Source organism: Bombus flavifrons, chromosome 1 (genome assembly GCF_040668555.2).
Source record: "Bombus flavifrons isolate JBK064 chromosome 1, iyBomFlav1_principal, whole genome shotgun sequence".
Lineage (NCBI taxonomy): Eukaryota > Metazoa > Arthropoda > Insecta > Hymenoptera > Apidae > Bombus > Bombus flavifrons.
In genome coordinates, this window is record NC_138442.1 from 1,607,609 (window position 1) to 1,624,280 (window position 16,672).

General features: G+C 29.3%; 2 protein-coding genes across 5 annotated transcripts in view; both read left to right on the forward strand.

Moving 5' to 3' along the window:
- Positions 1–9,334, forward strand: part of Cad96Ca (tyrosine kinase receptor Cad96Ca) — a 76,867-nt gene extending 67,533 nt beyond the window's left edge. For all 4 annotated transcript variants that reach the window (XM_069121491.1, XM_069121508.1, XM_069121499.1 and 1 more), the window contains 4 exons: positions 387–560; positions 1,775–2,125; positions 5,230–5,535; positions 8,296–9,334. In XM_069121491.1, the coding sequence (XP_068977592.1) occupies positions 387–560; positions 1,775–2,125; positions 5,230–5,535; positions 8,296–8,532 (1,068 nt within the window). In that variant the 3' untranslated portion in view covers positions 8,533–9,334. The remainder of the gene's footprint in view (positions 1–386; positions 561–1,774; positions 2,126–5,229; positions 5,536–8,295) is intronic.
- Positions 9,335–14,219: 4,885 nt separating this feature from the next.
- On the forward strand, positions 14,220–16,329 carry qm (geranylgeranyl pyrophosphate synthase quemao). The gene is made up of 7 exons (XM_069121801.1): positions 14,220–14,436; positions 14,573–14,727; positions 14,884–15,028; positions 15,117–15,237; positions 15,311–15,450; positions 15,511–15,613; positions 15,687–16,329. The coding sequence occupies exons 1-7, from the start codon at positions 14,380–14,382 to the stop codon at positions 15,890–15,892; spliced, it is 927 nt and encodes a 308-aa protein (XP_068977902.1). The 5' UTR covers positions 14,220–14,379; the 3' UTR covers positions 15,893–16,329.
- Positions 16,330–16,672: the final 343 nt, after the last annotated feature.

The window sequence follows — 16,672 nt, forward strand, 5'->3', positions numbered from 1 at the left end:
TTTGACAAACAATTGTAGTATATATAATAAATAAATTTTATAAAAATTCTTAGTTTTGTATTATTATTGTAATAATATTTTACACTATCGATGAAAAGGATCATGCATGAAATAATGACATAATTAAACATTGAAAACACTTTTCATAATATAAATCTTTAATATAACATTTTATACATTTCTCAAATATTTTTCTAATTTAATATAGTTATCTTTAATATAAATCTTTTAACAATTCTTTTTTCAATAATTAAAAAATAATCTATTCATTAACATTTACAAATTTTAGTATGCATGATCAATTTATTGTAAAAGAAGTGAAGTAATTGAATACAATTTTTTTAAAACTTTCTGAAACAATAATTTTCTTATATTTGTTTATATAGAAAGAACAAGCTTCAGTCAGTGTCTCAAATATATCAGACGATCCATCGCTTGTCTTAAAAAGATGGCGAGGGCCAAAAGCGCATAACAATCGGTATGAACCCTGGGAAAAAGAGAATCAAAGTGCACAGAACAAACAAGAAGACAAATGGGAATTTCCACGGCATCGTTTAAAGGTTGGTAATTATAACAATTTAGAAACAATTCGCTTCGAAACAAATATGGTAATTATTTGATTACAAATTTACATTTTCCCACAAGTTACAATTTAAGGGGGTATTCTGGTCTAGAAATTTTTCATATTTCCAAAGTTTAGACATTCAAGAATATGCCATTTTTGTGACGCGGCATCTGTTCCGGTCTGACCGGAACAAATGAATAGTAGACGGTAGACGTTGTCCGAGTAAACTTGTCTCAAAAAATGCGTTTTTCTCGAAACTACTTTTTTCGAATTGGCGTGCACGATATCTCAAGTTCTAATGAACCGATTTATTTTAAATTTGGTCTGAATATTCCTTATATACTCCTCTATCGTCCGGACCACGCTCAGCTCAAAATCTTTAATATTACTATTTTTTAAACTTTCGGAATTGTCAAAAAAACGTGCGAAATAAGAAATTTGTTTTCAAACGGCCGTCATTTTGTGAAAAAATGTTGTATTGACTTTTCCAAGATTCAAACGATAGCGGCATCCATACTAATTAAGAATCCGTTGGCATTTTTTGTCTCGGATGACCAGAAGGGTTGATATCATGCACGCCACGACACCCCATTTTTTTGGCAGCACCCACTTTGCCAGCTCGTAACTTTTTAAATATTGAGTTTTTTTTCCAGTGAATTTTTTACGTAATCTCGAAATATCAATAAACAAATGCTAAAAAGAAGGATAGCAAAAATATTTTTTGTTTCGCTTGTACAGAGCTTCAAAAGTCGCCCGAAATTCATGCCTCTAGACCAGAATACCCCCTTAAGATATACAATAAAATCATTCAAATTTAATTTTTTCATAAATTGCCGCAGAACCCAAATACATATTTTATATTTTCAATGTTCCTGATATATAAAGTTATTTTCATACATTTTGATCTTAATACATTTTATAATAATTACATGCATGTATAAAATATAAACTACGCGATTAACTGCAACAAATCCACTTTTTGTTATGAAACAGCTAAAGAAATGGGATCTATAATAATAATTAATGTCTAATCACTGTGACAATTTTGAAAATAATTCCTTTTTTATAGGTTTTATTAATGACTTGAAATGCAATAAATACATAAATATCTACAGTCTAACAATTAACCTCCGAAACAACATTTTTACATATTACCATTTTCGTCCAAGGAATAACTAAATTCCTTATTTTTCAAATCTTGTTCAACAGGTGTTTAATATTCTTGGCGAGGGTTGCTTTGGTCAAGTTTGGAAATGCGAGGCCTTAGATATTGATGGGAAATCAGGAGCAACTATCGTGGCGGTGAAAACGTTAAAAGAAAATGCCACTGAAAGAGAGCGGCTAGATCTTGCACAAGAGTTACGAGTCATGAAAAATTTGGATCCCCATCCCAACGTAGTCAGATTGTTAGGTTGCTGTACAGAGCGCGAACCGATGTTCGTGATTTTAGAATACGTAAGCGGTGGAAAGCTACAGAGCTTTCTAAGAGCGTCTAGAGAAGAAAGAAATCATGGTGGACCCGGATTGACGTCCAGGGACTTAACTGGATTTGTTTACCAGGTATAATATTTTATCAAATCACATTTTATCCGTGTTGCGTCATTCATGACTTGCAATTGTTTCAATTGTTGTTTCTCTAGCTGTTAGGAAATTCTATAATTCATGCTTTTCTGTCAATATAAAATATACCTTTAGGAGATAAAATAATTTGTATTTTGTATTGTACTTTGTATTTACTGATACTGTTTTGTATTTTGAGCATTAATTGGATTATCGTCGCGTTTGCCATATATTTGATTCGATCATATCAATTGTTTGTATCATCTGGGAACTAAGTGATATTCGAAATATCGGAAGGTTTAACTGAAACTGTTTTAATTTTAACGAATGTAAGCGATACTCAAATATGGATTCAAAATGAATACGATGATGCTTTCAATGAAATAGATATACAAAGTAAACATTCTGACGATGTGGAGGTGATGATGAAGAAACTTTTAATAGAAAAGACGAAAGAGAGTATTTTATAGTCGTAAGCGCTTTAAATGGTCTAGATCTTCCGTCTGTAAGAACTAGACTTGAAAATATGTATTATAAATGCGTTATTTGGATTACGAGAAGACTGTTACTAGGAACAAGTCGAGTACATTTCTCGAATCATTTTTTAACGGATAAAATTCCTTATATAATTATTAATTATATAAATAAGTTCTACATACGGAGAAACTGCCAAACCGTTTATAAACGATATGGGTGAAATAGAAATGAAAGTTTCTGAACAGAGAAACAATATTGCAATAAACAAAGAGTGCAGCATATTAATAAATGTAACATTACGAAATGTTCGATTTAATTTTTTCACTTCTAAATTTGTCTGATCTTAATACCACACGGTTGAATTTATCTTGACAGTTTCTTTCATAAAATATAAAAAACATGTAAACAGTATTCCATTTAAAACACTGAAGGTCACTTTCGTTTCTCAAAAAATATTACAAGAATAAAAAGTTCGCCTATGCTATCATATTTGCTATAGAAAACATTAGAACTTCTGCACATTTCACCTTTAGTAAATATTTACTATTTGAAAAAAAGGCACTAGTCCTGAATATCGTGAACATCGTGAATATCGTGTATAATAATTTTTTCTTCAAACGACAACCTTTTGATAACATTCATCTTTAAATACCAATTTTATAAATTATTTTGTATAAAAAATTTGATAAAGATATAATGAAACATGATTTTTCTACATAAGAGGAACATAATCATTTTAAATGATAACTATAAAAATGAAAATATCGTTAGATAGCGTTATATGCGTAATATGCTTGTTAATTTCTTTCCGTTCTTGAATTTTGGTCAGCTAATATGTTGATTTGGTTACATAGCTACAGTATTTAGAAACTGAAAATAAAATGATTTGGAAGTTAAAAGAGTGACAATAAATATACATAATATATTATTGGTAATTTAATAATTTATATTATTGAATACTATTTATATAACGTAAAAAGATTTTTCCATAAACATCCTGATACTACATATTACTTTTTAGCTTTTTAAATCGTTCTGAATGTTATGAGATATGGAATAGAAAATCAGAAACTAGAAAAGGAGCCAAATGTAGAGTTGGTTACGTAGTAAAGAATGAGCCAGTAATTGATCATACATATAAAAAATAAAAAATATTATTTAAATGAATAATAATTATAACATATATGTTTATGAAAATACATAAATTAAATTTTATATATCTTTATCATACAAAGCTTACTACGTAATACATGCCAATTGGTTAAAATTTACATACACGTATCTCATTATTAACTCCTAAGAATACGATCCTTCGTATAATACGATAGTTCACTTTTGAAAAATCCCGCGTTTCGCAAGTCCGTATTATACGAAAAAAGAAATTAATACAAAAAATAAAGTTATAAAAATAAAGTTCCAAAAATTAACAAAAATATACTACTTTCTTCTTGTAACTAAAAGAAATATGCTTATTAAAACTATCAATAATTAATTAAAAGTATTACATGTCAGTATTACATAGGCAACAGTTTCTTCTTTATCACTGTTAAACATTATTAAACAAAAACCTTCTTTTCCTGGTAAAATGTCTTCATCTTCTGAGCTTTGTTAATTTATGTATGGTTTCTACTTATATCAGTTTTAAAAAATTTTATCGATTTTTTATTAAAGAAGCCTTTAGTTGCTGTTACTCTACAGCGAAAAAACTCTGAGGTGCAAAACGTTAATATTCCACGAACTAAAAGCAAATTTGAAATTTCAATATTCATATTATATTCAAAATTATTATATTTAAATAATTATTATATTAAAAAATTCATATGTTATTTTCTATTTGTATTATTCCATGCTGTAACTCAGTTTGTTCACTTTAGTTACAGTACGATTAATACAAGTAAAACACTAATATATATTTTTTCAATTACTAATACATCTAATAGCAAGAGAAAAACATTATTTCTACCATAATTTCTATGAAAGAGAATATCATTATATTTAATAGCGCAAGAACAAAACAAAATATAACTGGTTAGCTGAATCCATTATTAAAAGTAGATATTTTTCAACGGTTTTATACAGGCTGGTTGGTAACTGGTGGTACAAGCGGAAAAGAGGTGATTCTACGCGAAAAAAGGAGTGGAAAATATACAATACAAATTTTTCGTTCGAGGCTTTGTTTTCGAGAAAATCGACTTTGAATTTTCGGTCGGTACGTTATAACGGATCTCACTGTAGATCGTTGTCTCGATGGAAAAATTAAAAATTAAAAATTAAAAATTAAAATAAAAATTTTTTTTAATTTTTTTCCATCGAGACAACGATCTACAGTGAGATCCGTTATAACGTACCGTACGCGTACCGACCGAAAATTCAAAGTCGATTTTCTCGAAAACAAAGCCTCGAACGAAAAATTTTTATTCTATATTTTCGACTTCTTTATTCGCGTAGAATCACCCTCTTTCCGCTTGCACCACCAGTTACCAACCAGCCTGTATACTTAATAGCTTAACAAAAAATAAATTCAACTAAATATATGATCTCTCAGGTCATTTGTATAATTACAATAACTATATTTCAGAAGCAAACATTAATGAATGTTATATTCAAGTACTATTTACATATTATAGATAGCCAAGGGTATGGAATATTTGGCTTCGAAAGGAATTATACATAGAGATCTAGCCGCGAGAAATATATTGATAGACGAGAATCATGCATGCAAAGTCGCAGACTTCGGATTTGCCAGAGATGTGGCTGCTAATCAAATATACGAAAGGAAGTCCGAAGGTCGGCTGCCCATCAGATGGATGGCTCCGGAGAGTCTCTACGATAACATCTTTTCCGTGAAATCGGATATATGGAGTTTCGGAGTATTAATATGGGAAATTGTAACGCTGGGTTCTACGCCTTATCCCGGCTTAGCCGCCGCAGAGGTACGCTATTTTAGAATTTATTAAAATTCCAAAGATTTTCTTTCAAGTAAAGATTTCTAAACAATAAGATCAAATATTTTTCAATTAATCCACCATTATGTAGCTCCGCACGGTGTGATTACATTGAAAGAGTGGATTTATTTTTGATGAAAACAATCGCATAAATATTTGATACTTCATTTCAATGAGGATTAAGACACATGTAAATTATTACAATAAAATATACTATCAATAGGTTGAATGGAACTAGTATAAATTATACATTTTTTATGCGAAAAATGTCTAAATTCTGTCTTGCGAGAATGATGCCAAAATGGATCTACATTTTGTAGTAAAAGTGTAGAAAAAATATCGTTTGTTTCAATCGTGTGAAAAAAAAATTTACAATACATGTATTTTTATACATATTTAATTCTAGAATATTATGTAGAGGATGAGTTATATGCATGCCCATACTTTAAGGGATGAATGTACGCACTAGAATAAGCAGAAAACGTCATATGAACACATGCCTTACGCACCATATTTTTCGAGTTAGGTATAAATAATTAAAGAAAATGTTTATGAGCTTTCCTCTTGTTTCGTTTTTACCGTAAGAATATTCAGCATCTTCGCGAAGTGATGGATAGGCTGAGGTGGATGGCCGTCATGACCTAAATCCATTAAGCTTTTGTTTCTCAAGCCATTTCGAATGTATTATGTATTCAACGCAGGTGAACAATGATCCGCGAAGACGGATACAAAATAGATTTAAGACTATTTGAAGAATTCTTGGTATTTTCGAGCGAGTATTGAATATTTAATTCCTAATGTTAAGATGTATAGTGGCATATGTTGTGGCACGAGACGTACTCTTCGAACATTTTCTGTAATAGCTGCCTATAATTCGAGAACTAAGGTATATGCGACTGTCACGTAGGAGACACAGAAATCACGAAATTAACAGATCACCGGTGATCCTCTCGCGTCGTAGTTTGAACGTTTCACTAAGGTAAAAAATTTGAACTTTAGATATGGTAGTAAAATTTATTGTACGAATCCAACAGAGCGACGGTTCAGACTGTTATAACAAAAAGGGTGTTGAGTGCTGATTTGGGAGGGTTCTTATACTAAGGTTTGATCCCTCTGAAAGGGTTATCGTCGGCTGTATATCAGACGTGGTTGTTCTGTTACTATCTGATTATTGTTTCGATGGCTATGTCATGCAGGATGTTTTGTCTACCCTATTACTGCTTCTGAACGTGTGACACGACATATGTTCATTACTTCATCTGTGTGTAGGTTCACCTCCTGAAGTATGGACATGCGTTTATGACTCATCCTGTACACTGTAAATACATATAATATCGTATTATACTGGAGAGAAAAAGGTCAACAATTGTTTGTCTTAAGTCAATCAAGACAATTTTGATTAAACCAATTTCAATGAAAAAAATGTCCGAAATATTAATTTTAGAATTATACAGGGTGGTTGGTAACTGGTGGTACAGGCGGAAAGGGGGTGATTCTACGCGAAAAAAGAAGTCGAAAATATAGAATAAAAATTTTTCGTTTGAGGCTTTGTTTTCGAGAAAATCGATTTTGAATTTTCGCTCGGTACGCGTGCACTTTATCATGTCTCGTTATAACGGATCTCACTGTAGATTTAAAAAAAAATTAAAAAAAAAATGTTTATTCTAATTTTCGACTTCTTTTTTCGCGTAGAATCACCCCCTCTCCGCTTGTACCACCAGCTACCAACCACCCTGTATAATTCCTTTATATTAGATTTGGAAGTGCTTCACCTCTAAAGTAAATATAAAGTTAATTATAATATTAGCATTAAAAATATTTTACGTGCTAAACATTCCACACAGTATTCACTTTAGGGAACGTTTTATCTTTATTCTATCTTAGTTTTATCAGATAATCATCAAAGTGTATTTAATTACCATATTACAATATTTCGATAAAATAAATCGAATAATTGAATTTTTCATATAATAGAATAACTTTGTTTTCATATGAAAATATAGTACTAATTTTCAACTGACTTGTAAATATTAATAATAAGAAGAAACAAAGACATAAATATAAAACAAAATTACAATAAAAATATAACAATTTCTGAAAGAAAAATATAAAATTTATATAAGAATTTAATAATTTTAGTTTCCATTCTTATTTTTTAATCTTTGAAAGGACTACCCCCAAAATTTTTCATTAATACATATCCTGATAGTCGATATTTTGATAATAGAGCTTCTATTGTGCTTAAATGAAGAGTGCTTGTAGAAAACACTGTACTGTAGTAAGAAAGTACTAAAATTGAGAAACTTTTATTGGAAAATGTACTAATTGTAAAAATACTAATGAAAATACTGTAGTATGGAATTTAACTACAATCTCCTGTTCTAAATAGTTACTAGTAATGCTGAAAGATGGCGTCACAATGTCGTCTCTATAGAGAAAGATATAACTGTCAATAAATTAATTGTTTCTTGGCTGTTGTCTATAGCGTCTATCTAAATGAATAAAATATTGACTTTCTTTACAGCTAATAGGTGGCACATACAGGATTTTCTACAGATATATTTTTCTGTTTTATGAATTTGGATTACATTAATGCTTAAGGATCTTTTTCCCCCTGACAAACTTGTTTCTTGGCATTTGCAGTGTTTTCTATAAGAACTTTTCAAATATTTGTATACAATACTTCTACTAGCTATTTGATTAGGTATTTAATTAAGATATACTGATATATAATCTTTTTTTTTGTAGGTAATGAGGAGAATCAAAGAGGGCTACAGACTAGACAGGCCAGAACACTGCAAGAGAGAGCTTTATAACATTATGTATTATTGCTGGGACAAAGATCCAGCATGTAGGCCATCCTTTGGGGAACTCGTCAGTTTAGCAGAAGGCCTTTTACTCGACGAAACCGATTACATCGAATTAGATAGGTTCCCGGATCATTCGTATTATAATGTGCTCAATCTCAGCGGGGAGAAATTGTAAATGATGTACTCATAATAGTATATTAAGTACAGTGTGTACCATTGACATTCGTCAATTATTCTCAAATAATAAAAATCGTGTACAGCTTTAAAGTATAGCTAATAAATATTATTCAGTTCGAAAGATTTTATTGAATCAAGTACAGAATACTAAAATTTGATTCTTAAAAAATTGATACCTGCGTTATTTCGTCAAACATGACTGATTTGTATGAATGTTCAATATTATAATTAGGTTTGTAATTATAAATGACCCGATTATATAGTTTTTGAAGTCTTTCAGTCTGTAAATACGCAAAACAATTTATAAATTTATTTTGTTATCATGACTGGTTAATGAAATCCAATAATTGTACATAAATTCATTACCAATATAGGTATTTCAAAACCAGTTTACACTCAAATTAAGTTAATCAAGAAATTACCTGAATTATGTCAAGTTGTATATAATATAACAAACGAAACTTCTGAACGTTTCACACGTTGAACGAATTACAAGTATGAATTCCGAAGAGAAACGAACGTCGTGAACTAGTCAGAGTTCAAATAAATTTTTAATTTATATTCGCATTAAACTTTAAGCACAAATAAGTATACTATATTCTAGAAACTATATGAAAAGAAACGATATGAAATTCAATAATTGAATGCAGAGAAAACGTTATGTACTAGTTAAGAAACAATTACTCAAATAATGAGAACTTTTTATATATCGTCGTTCAAGCTTAACAGTGATGCAATTGCAAAACAGTGATTTTTCAGGAGACGGGAAACACTAATTTCATTTATTAAAGCTTATAATTAAACAATATTGTTGGCATGCTATAATTACTTTTAAATAAATATATTATTTTGGTCAGAATAAATGTCTGCGATGCAACTAACACTTACGTCAATATTACCACAGAGTGCGACAGCAATAATGAATATTTCTGTAACACTCAACGTCACTTAAGGAAAGGACCATTCGTTTATTTGGACGTGCGCGCATTTAATATCGCGACTATTTCGTTATTAAGGAGAAATTGAACTTTTGATTGATGCGAGCGAGATCGATAAAACTGTTGCGGGATAAATTGTTGCTACTGCACTCATAGCCTTACTACCATCAGTGGTTCGGAACATTCGGAAAATTATGAAACTTTCATACTGAAGAGATTAGATCCTGATATATCTGAGACTAGTAACGTACTTACCTTAAAATTTATAAATTTGCAATTACGTCATTATTGCGTTGCAACAGCGATATATATTGGTGCAATTTGTACATATGTATTAAGTAAGATCTTTTGTAAGTTATTGTATAGTTATTTTTTATAAGAATAAATCACTCAGTACTGCAATTTGTTTTTGATGTAGCCATTGTAGCAATTATGGCAAATGAAAGTATCGTGGCTTACAGGTATGCATTCCAATCAGGTCATTGTTTGCACGCGCGGTTACCGTACACGCGTTCATTCAGAACAAAAAATAATGTTACCGTGATCAGAGACAATGCCACGCGTATCTCTGCCAACATCATAAATACACTCAGGGTAAAAACAGTTGAGAATTGAACGGTTGAATGGTCAGTTATTGTGGTTAGGCCATTCTTAACGCGCAAACAATGCAAACCGTGACTACCATAATTAAGGAATTATTTGGAATAGCTGTCACAATTGTGTTCTGAAATATCCAAAGTTGAAACTCTATTCCGTTTATAAAATCGCGATATTTATGAAAAGCCTACAAAATCGATACTACACAAACTTCAGATTTAATATTCCAATAAAAAATGACATGGTTTTAAAAAAATGATTTTGGGTAGCCTTCTCTGAATGCCTTTCCTTACATTATAACACTGAAAATAATTAGATACTTGCAGCATCTCCTTGAACGCACATTTAGGTATATTTAAAGCAATAAAAACAGATATAAGTATTTTCAAACACATTTATTGAATAGAAAATATGAGAAAAAAATTACATTTGTACCTTAATTTGATGTTAAATTATATCAATAATGAAAGAAATATTTATGTACTCATTTTCTGTGTATTAAAAATTTACTTTTCAATAATTTTTTGTAATTTTACAACACTTTTTTATATAGGAACGACAATAAGCTTTTAATGGCTTGAATCGTGACACTTTTTAACATAATTACAAAAGCAGGTTTGTTCAAGACTCTGGACTCGAAAGAATGTAACAGCAAAGATTATTTGCCATTGGAATAATAAATTGACAGAGTACTTACCAGTAAAATAAATGGGCTGACAAAGAGTATTTGCCACCAAATAAAGGGTGATGGTCAATTTAATAAGTTTAGTAAATTTTCTTCTGCAGGTAACTATTCTTACCTTGCCGGCTCTCAGAGGTAGGGAACGATCTGTGAAAGTCTGTAGGGGAATTTCGCGAGTTTTTCCCAGCGGTCATCACACGCAATAAACCTTTATGAAGTGTCCCAACCTACTGCTTCTTCCCCCTCCACTTTGCTTCTTCCCCTCCACTTTGCTTCTTCCCCTCCACTTTGCTTCTTCCCCTCCACTTTGCTTCTTCCCCTCCACTTTGCTTCTTTGCCGCTCTTTTCTCAACCTCACAAGAATAAAAAATAAACTACCAATTATGTACAATGTTATCAGCACATTTTCAGGACAAAAGAAGAAAAATAGGCAATATTGTATAAAAGTGCCGCTTATGAATAGCTTAAATGCAATCAGTTACTATAATGCAAAAGCTATACAAATCCTACACGAAATATTGTGACTACGTCGTGCCGTCGCATTAACAACACTTTTGTCAGAGCCACTTCTGAACTGAAATTCCTTGTTTATTGAGAATGTAACATATGTAATTTGTATATTCTTGGGCATTAAACGTTATATTAAAGGAATCTTTATGAAGTGCGTACCAATACAAACACCTGAGTCCCTAACAGGCTGAGTCCTTACAGGCAACTGTTAACAAATAACGACGGAATAAGTATTCAATAGCTTCATAAAGTTATTTTGACTTATTTTATTGACTTATTTTATTGAGTTATTTAACACTAGTAGCTATGGTACTAGAAAAGTCAGAATCTCTTGAGTTTATAAATATAAACGTATAGAGGCATAAAAATATAAATATAAAAACACAAAACATAAACAATGTATAAAGATATAAACACATAACAATATAAATGAATAAAGGGACAAAAATATAGATCCAATCTTATTATATGAGCGTAAGAAGAAATTCTGACTTTGTATATAAAAAAACTTCGTATATAACGAAACGCGAAGAATATCTGTGTATTTATTGAAAATACAAAAAATAGACTTAAAGAAATACATGTTTGTTTGGAAATATTAAGAAGTTAAAATTTGTTTAAAAATGTTTTTTTTAATTTGGAATATATTAAATCGGAAAATGGAATTATTGTAATACAATATGGGTAATTTAGAAGCATATATAATAAGATCTACAGACCTTATTTATTCCATAATCTACAGATTATGGAAATGCGATAATTGGAAAAAGGGTATATCTCAATAAATGACTGTAATCCGAAGAGTTCTTCAATTTAACTGTCGTAGTCGTAGTACCTAAATTAAATCTTGGTTACAATAAATATTATTTAGTTTTAATATAAACACCCATTTGTTTATTCCGTAACGCACTTGTCCAGAATCCCTTCAAAATTACTTCATAAACACCTAAAAATCAATTATTAACAAGACACTTGTCAAGGTATAGTTTGTACAAATATCTGTTATACAAGTAAAATTTTAATTAAAAATAAAAGGTACTTTGTTGATATTAACACCTTTCATAATGTTTAGCCACAACTTTTTATCATGAAGAAAGATAATTTCAGCGATTTTAGTAAATTTATTAATAATAATAAAAAATGTAATGAGAATTTCATATATATATGTATGTATATGTAGAATGACCCGTACTGCAATATCAAAGATATTGAGCCATTGAAGAACAATTTCCTTTTTTATAACATTGTTCGTGAATTTTATTTCGGTGAGGCTGCAATAAACATGCTAAAAATAAAATTAACAGATGATGGCATTATTAATTTCTGAAATCCACTTACAATATTTTCATAAAATTCTTGTGATTTTGCAATTTCCTTGATTTTATTTAATAAATAAACATAAAAACAAAAGATATAATCTATAATTGGACTAAACCCTAACGCGAAAATACAAAAGAGAATTTAAATTAAGTAATTAAAAACGTTAAGTAATTAAAAAATGTTCTCAATATTCATTTTTGGAGTACTCTGGTAAATACACATCTTTAATATATTTATGTAAACAATTTGTAAAACAAAAATATAAATCTCGGGTTTCCGGTAATAATATATATATATATATATAGTAACATTTATTAACAATTATTTGATTAAATTTTATTACATAAAATTATATTGTTTATCTTATATACATTATTATATTATATTATATAAACATTATTACATTATTTTATATATATAAAATAATATAATAATGTATATAAAATAAACAATATAGTTTTATGTAGTAAAATTTAATCATTGTTAATTTTAATACAAAAGGCTGTGGTATATATATAAATTTCATAGCAAGGGATAGTTCCTATTGGGCATAAGAATGTTCTCAACACGTAAAAGGTCGTTCAAATATGATAATAACGTATACTTCGTCGTAAATTCTGCAACTAGCAAGTATAATATTTTTTGCAAGATAAGATAGATAGATGAATAAAATGAAATAGTGATATTCGATGTAGAAAACTCTACTTATTTGAATGTAATTTTATTTAATATCCGATTAAATGAACTTTTATCGATTGAATCTATTTATCTGTATGTGAATTCATATTGTATAAACGAAAAATCATATGAAGTGGAAATAATTGATAGATGTTTATTTTATATGAACACAAGTTATAGAGTTGCTTATCTTTCGACAAATTTACATAAGGAAGACAGTTTAATGAAATGATAAAAATAACCGGTCAAAATGTAAGGTAAAATGTGTCTCCGATCACGATGCAAAGAAATATTAAATTGATTGATTGTATCTTCCACTATTTACAAGAGTCTAAATCAAATCGTAATTGCAACTCAACCATATACGTTGAAAAGTCCATATGCATACAATTTACTTCATTAATTTCGTCACATTCTTAGTGTTTACTATACGCACAGAAGAGAAATCAGGTAAAGTATATATTTTTTCTTCACAAAAATGATTTTCCTGATTTTCAATAACACATGTTGCAAATTTTTGTAAAGCAAGAATGCAAGATATACGTTTCAATTATTGAATATTATTTTCTATTTAAAGTTGGAATAATTAACGAAATTAAAATCGTCTATAATGTATGCATCATTATTTTTTAATTTCGAATGTATTCTGATTACTTTCTCGAATAATCTGTCAGAATTGAATGAGCCTCCTTGAGAAAAAGATATAGTAACAATTTACTTAGTTTACATTTATTAGTAGATGCAATGGTGTGCGAATACTTTTTGCAGACATAAGTAGTACATAATAATTATACGAATTACATATACTACTATTTTACAATGCTAAAACAGGTTTTTAATTCATAACTAAATTGTAATATTAATAAACGTATTTTTAGATCTCAAGTACGTATGAAATACACAAGTACTTACGTAACGTTACTCCTGGGTCCTGTACATAAACACCACATGTGATCGCGTAGCAGACGACGCAGCGTACAGTCAGTATCGGGATATCGGCTTTTATGCGCGTGGAAGCTCGACAGTTCGTCAGTATAATTGATTTTCTCGTATGTGTTAGTCTTAACTGATTGCATTTAGTAAAATAGTCACGATTTAACTCGAAGTGCTGGAATATATTATGGAGCAAAATAAAAAGACACCTTATTCGCATTCCGGTGACAAGGAAGAAGATGAGGTTAGATTATGTTTCGTTATGAATCGTGGACAATGAGGTTAAGAAATGTGTCAAAATGACAAGAATGAATCTCGTATACTATCATATTGCGTATGATCGTGTTTTAATACTTCAAAGCAAGTATAATCTTTTGTAGATATTATTGCTACCAGTTACTTATATTCTCCAAATTCCTGGGAAACAAATCAGGGCCAAATTAATACAAGCTTTCAATTACTGGTTAAAAATACCGCAAGATAAATTCCACGCTGTCGAAGATATTATACAGCTACTTCATACCTCCAGTCTCCTGTAAGTTTACGAATCACATATATTTTGAAAATATAAAATATCAACCAACATCTTCCCATTTTTTTCGATATTTTCCTCTTATCCGTGATTACATTAAAAATGGAAGGAAAAGATTATTGTAGTATTTACAGAATATTTATTTATTAATATTTCCAGAATTGATGACATTCAAGATAATTCAATTTTAAGAAGGGGCATTCCTGTAGCTCATAATATTTATGGTGTAGCAAGTACAATAAATGCTTCAAATTATGGTTTATTTATCGCTTTAGAAAAAGTAATCGCTTTAAATCATCCTGAGGTAAACATGCTGTATAAAAATTCTCCTATCTTTGTTGTAGATTTTAATATTAATAAAATTATTTTAATAATATTAAAATTGATATTAGGGTACACAAGTATATTTGCAGCAGTTATTAGAACTTCATAGAGGCCAGGGTATGGAACTGTATTGGAGAGATAATTATATGTGTCCCTCTGAAACAGCGTATAAACAAATGATAATCAGAAGTAAGTTTTACGTAATTTATGTTAATTAATTTCATGTGATTTTGATAACATATTTTTTCATTTTTTCTTATAGAAACTGGTGGGCTTTTTAATATGGCTATAAGATTAATGCAATTATTTTCTGACTCTAAAGAAGATTACGTATCTGTAGTTAGTATGTTAGGACTTTATTTCCAAATTCGAGATGATTACTGTAACCTGTGTGTAAAAGAGGTAAGTTTCTAGATCTAATGAATAAATTGATATTGTAATATATATTAATAAATTTTATAGTATGCCCTTAATAAAAGTTATTGCGAAGATCTCTCAGAAGGAAAATTTAGTTTTCCCATTATACATGCTTTACGGACTCATCCAGAGGACAGACAAATATTAAGTATCCTTGACTCATAGATGTTATTTTTAAAATATATTTGAATATTATTATTCCTTAATTATTCTTAATAAAGATATTCTTAGACAGCGCACTAAGGATAACGAGGTAAAACGGTATTGTGTTAGCTTGCTAGAAAAGTTTGGATCTTTCGCCTACACAAGAACCGTATTGGAAGATATGGACAAAGAAGTAAGGAAAAAGATTCAATGTCTAGGTGGAAATCCTTTATTAGTACGACTGTTAGATGAATTGATGAACTGGAAACATCATGATTCTTAGCAACATGATAGAAATGATAAAAAAGAAGCACTTTGATTATATTTTACCAGTTTCAATTATGTATATACGTATCTAAGTTATGTATATTTCATATTTCCTATGATTAGTAGATATCTGATAATTAAGACCAACAATCTTATATAATATTTGTAAGAGAAAAAAGTTATAGAGGTGCTTCTGATTCTTTTTCTTTGATATGTAAATAATACATATCATTAATGATTAAAATTATTTTAAAATTTATATATAAAGGATAATAGGTCAGTTTTTTCCTTAGGTCGTTTATTGGGTCATTGTAGTTGAAGTTCAAATGCTAGTTGCTATATAAAGTATACTACATGAAAATATTAACATAATATATGAAATTTTATAATACAAAATGCAATGAATGAAATACTTTCCAGTAATACAAATGACTTAGTGTTTTAGTATGTCTGTTGGCATTTTTTTAATAAGTAAATATTTACTTTTTAAATTAAGTTTGTTATTATGATTTCATATGTTTTTTACAAACAGTACAAATGTAGATTACTAGTTTTGCTAAACATGAAACTTAATAACTTGAGATTGTTTTCAGTTGTCTTTTAATATATATTCCATAACAGACTACTGTATATTGATTCTGATGGAATATTTTTAACAAAAGATTATCTCGATCATGGTAAATATCTAAAAAAGTTTAAGAATATTTTAAGGATATTGTATTTATATGCGTTGAACAATTAGAAGAAAAATGAAATTAATATATTATTTTATATAACTACTAATATGTTTATTGAA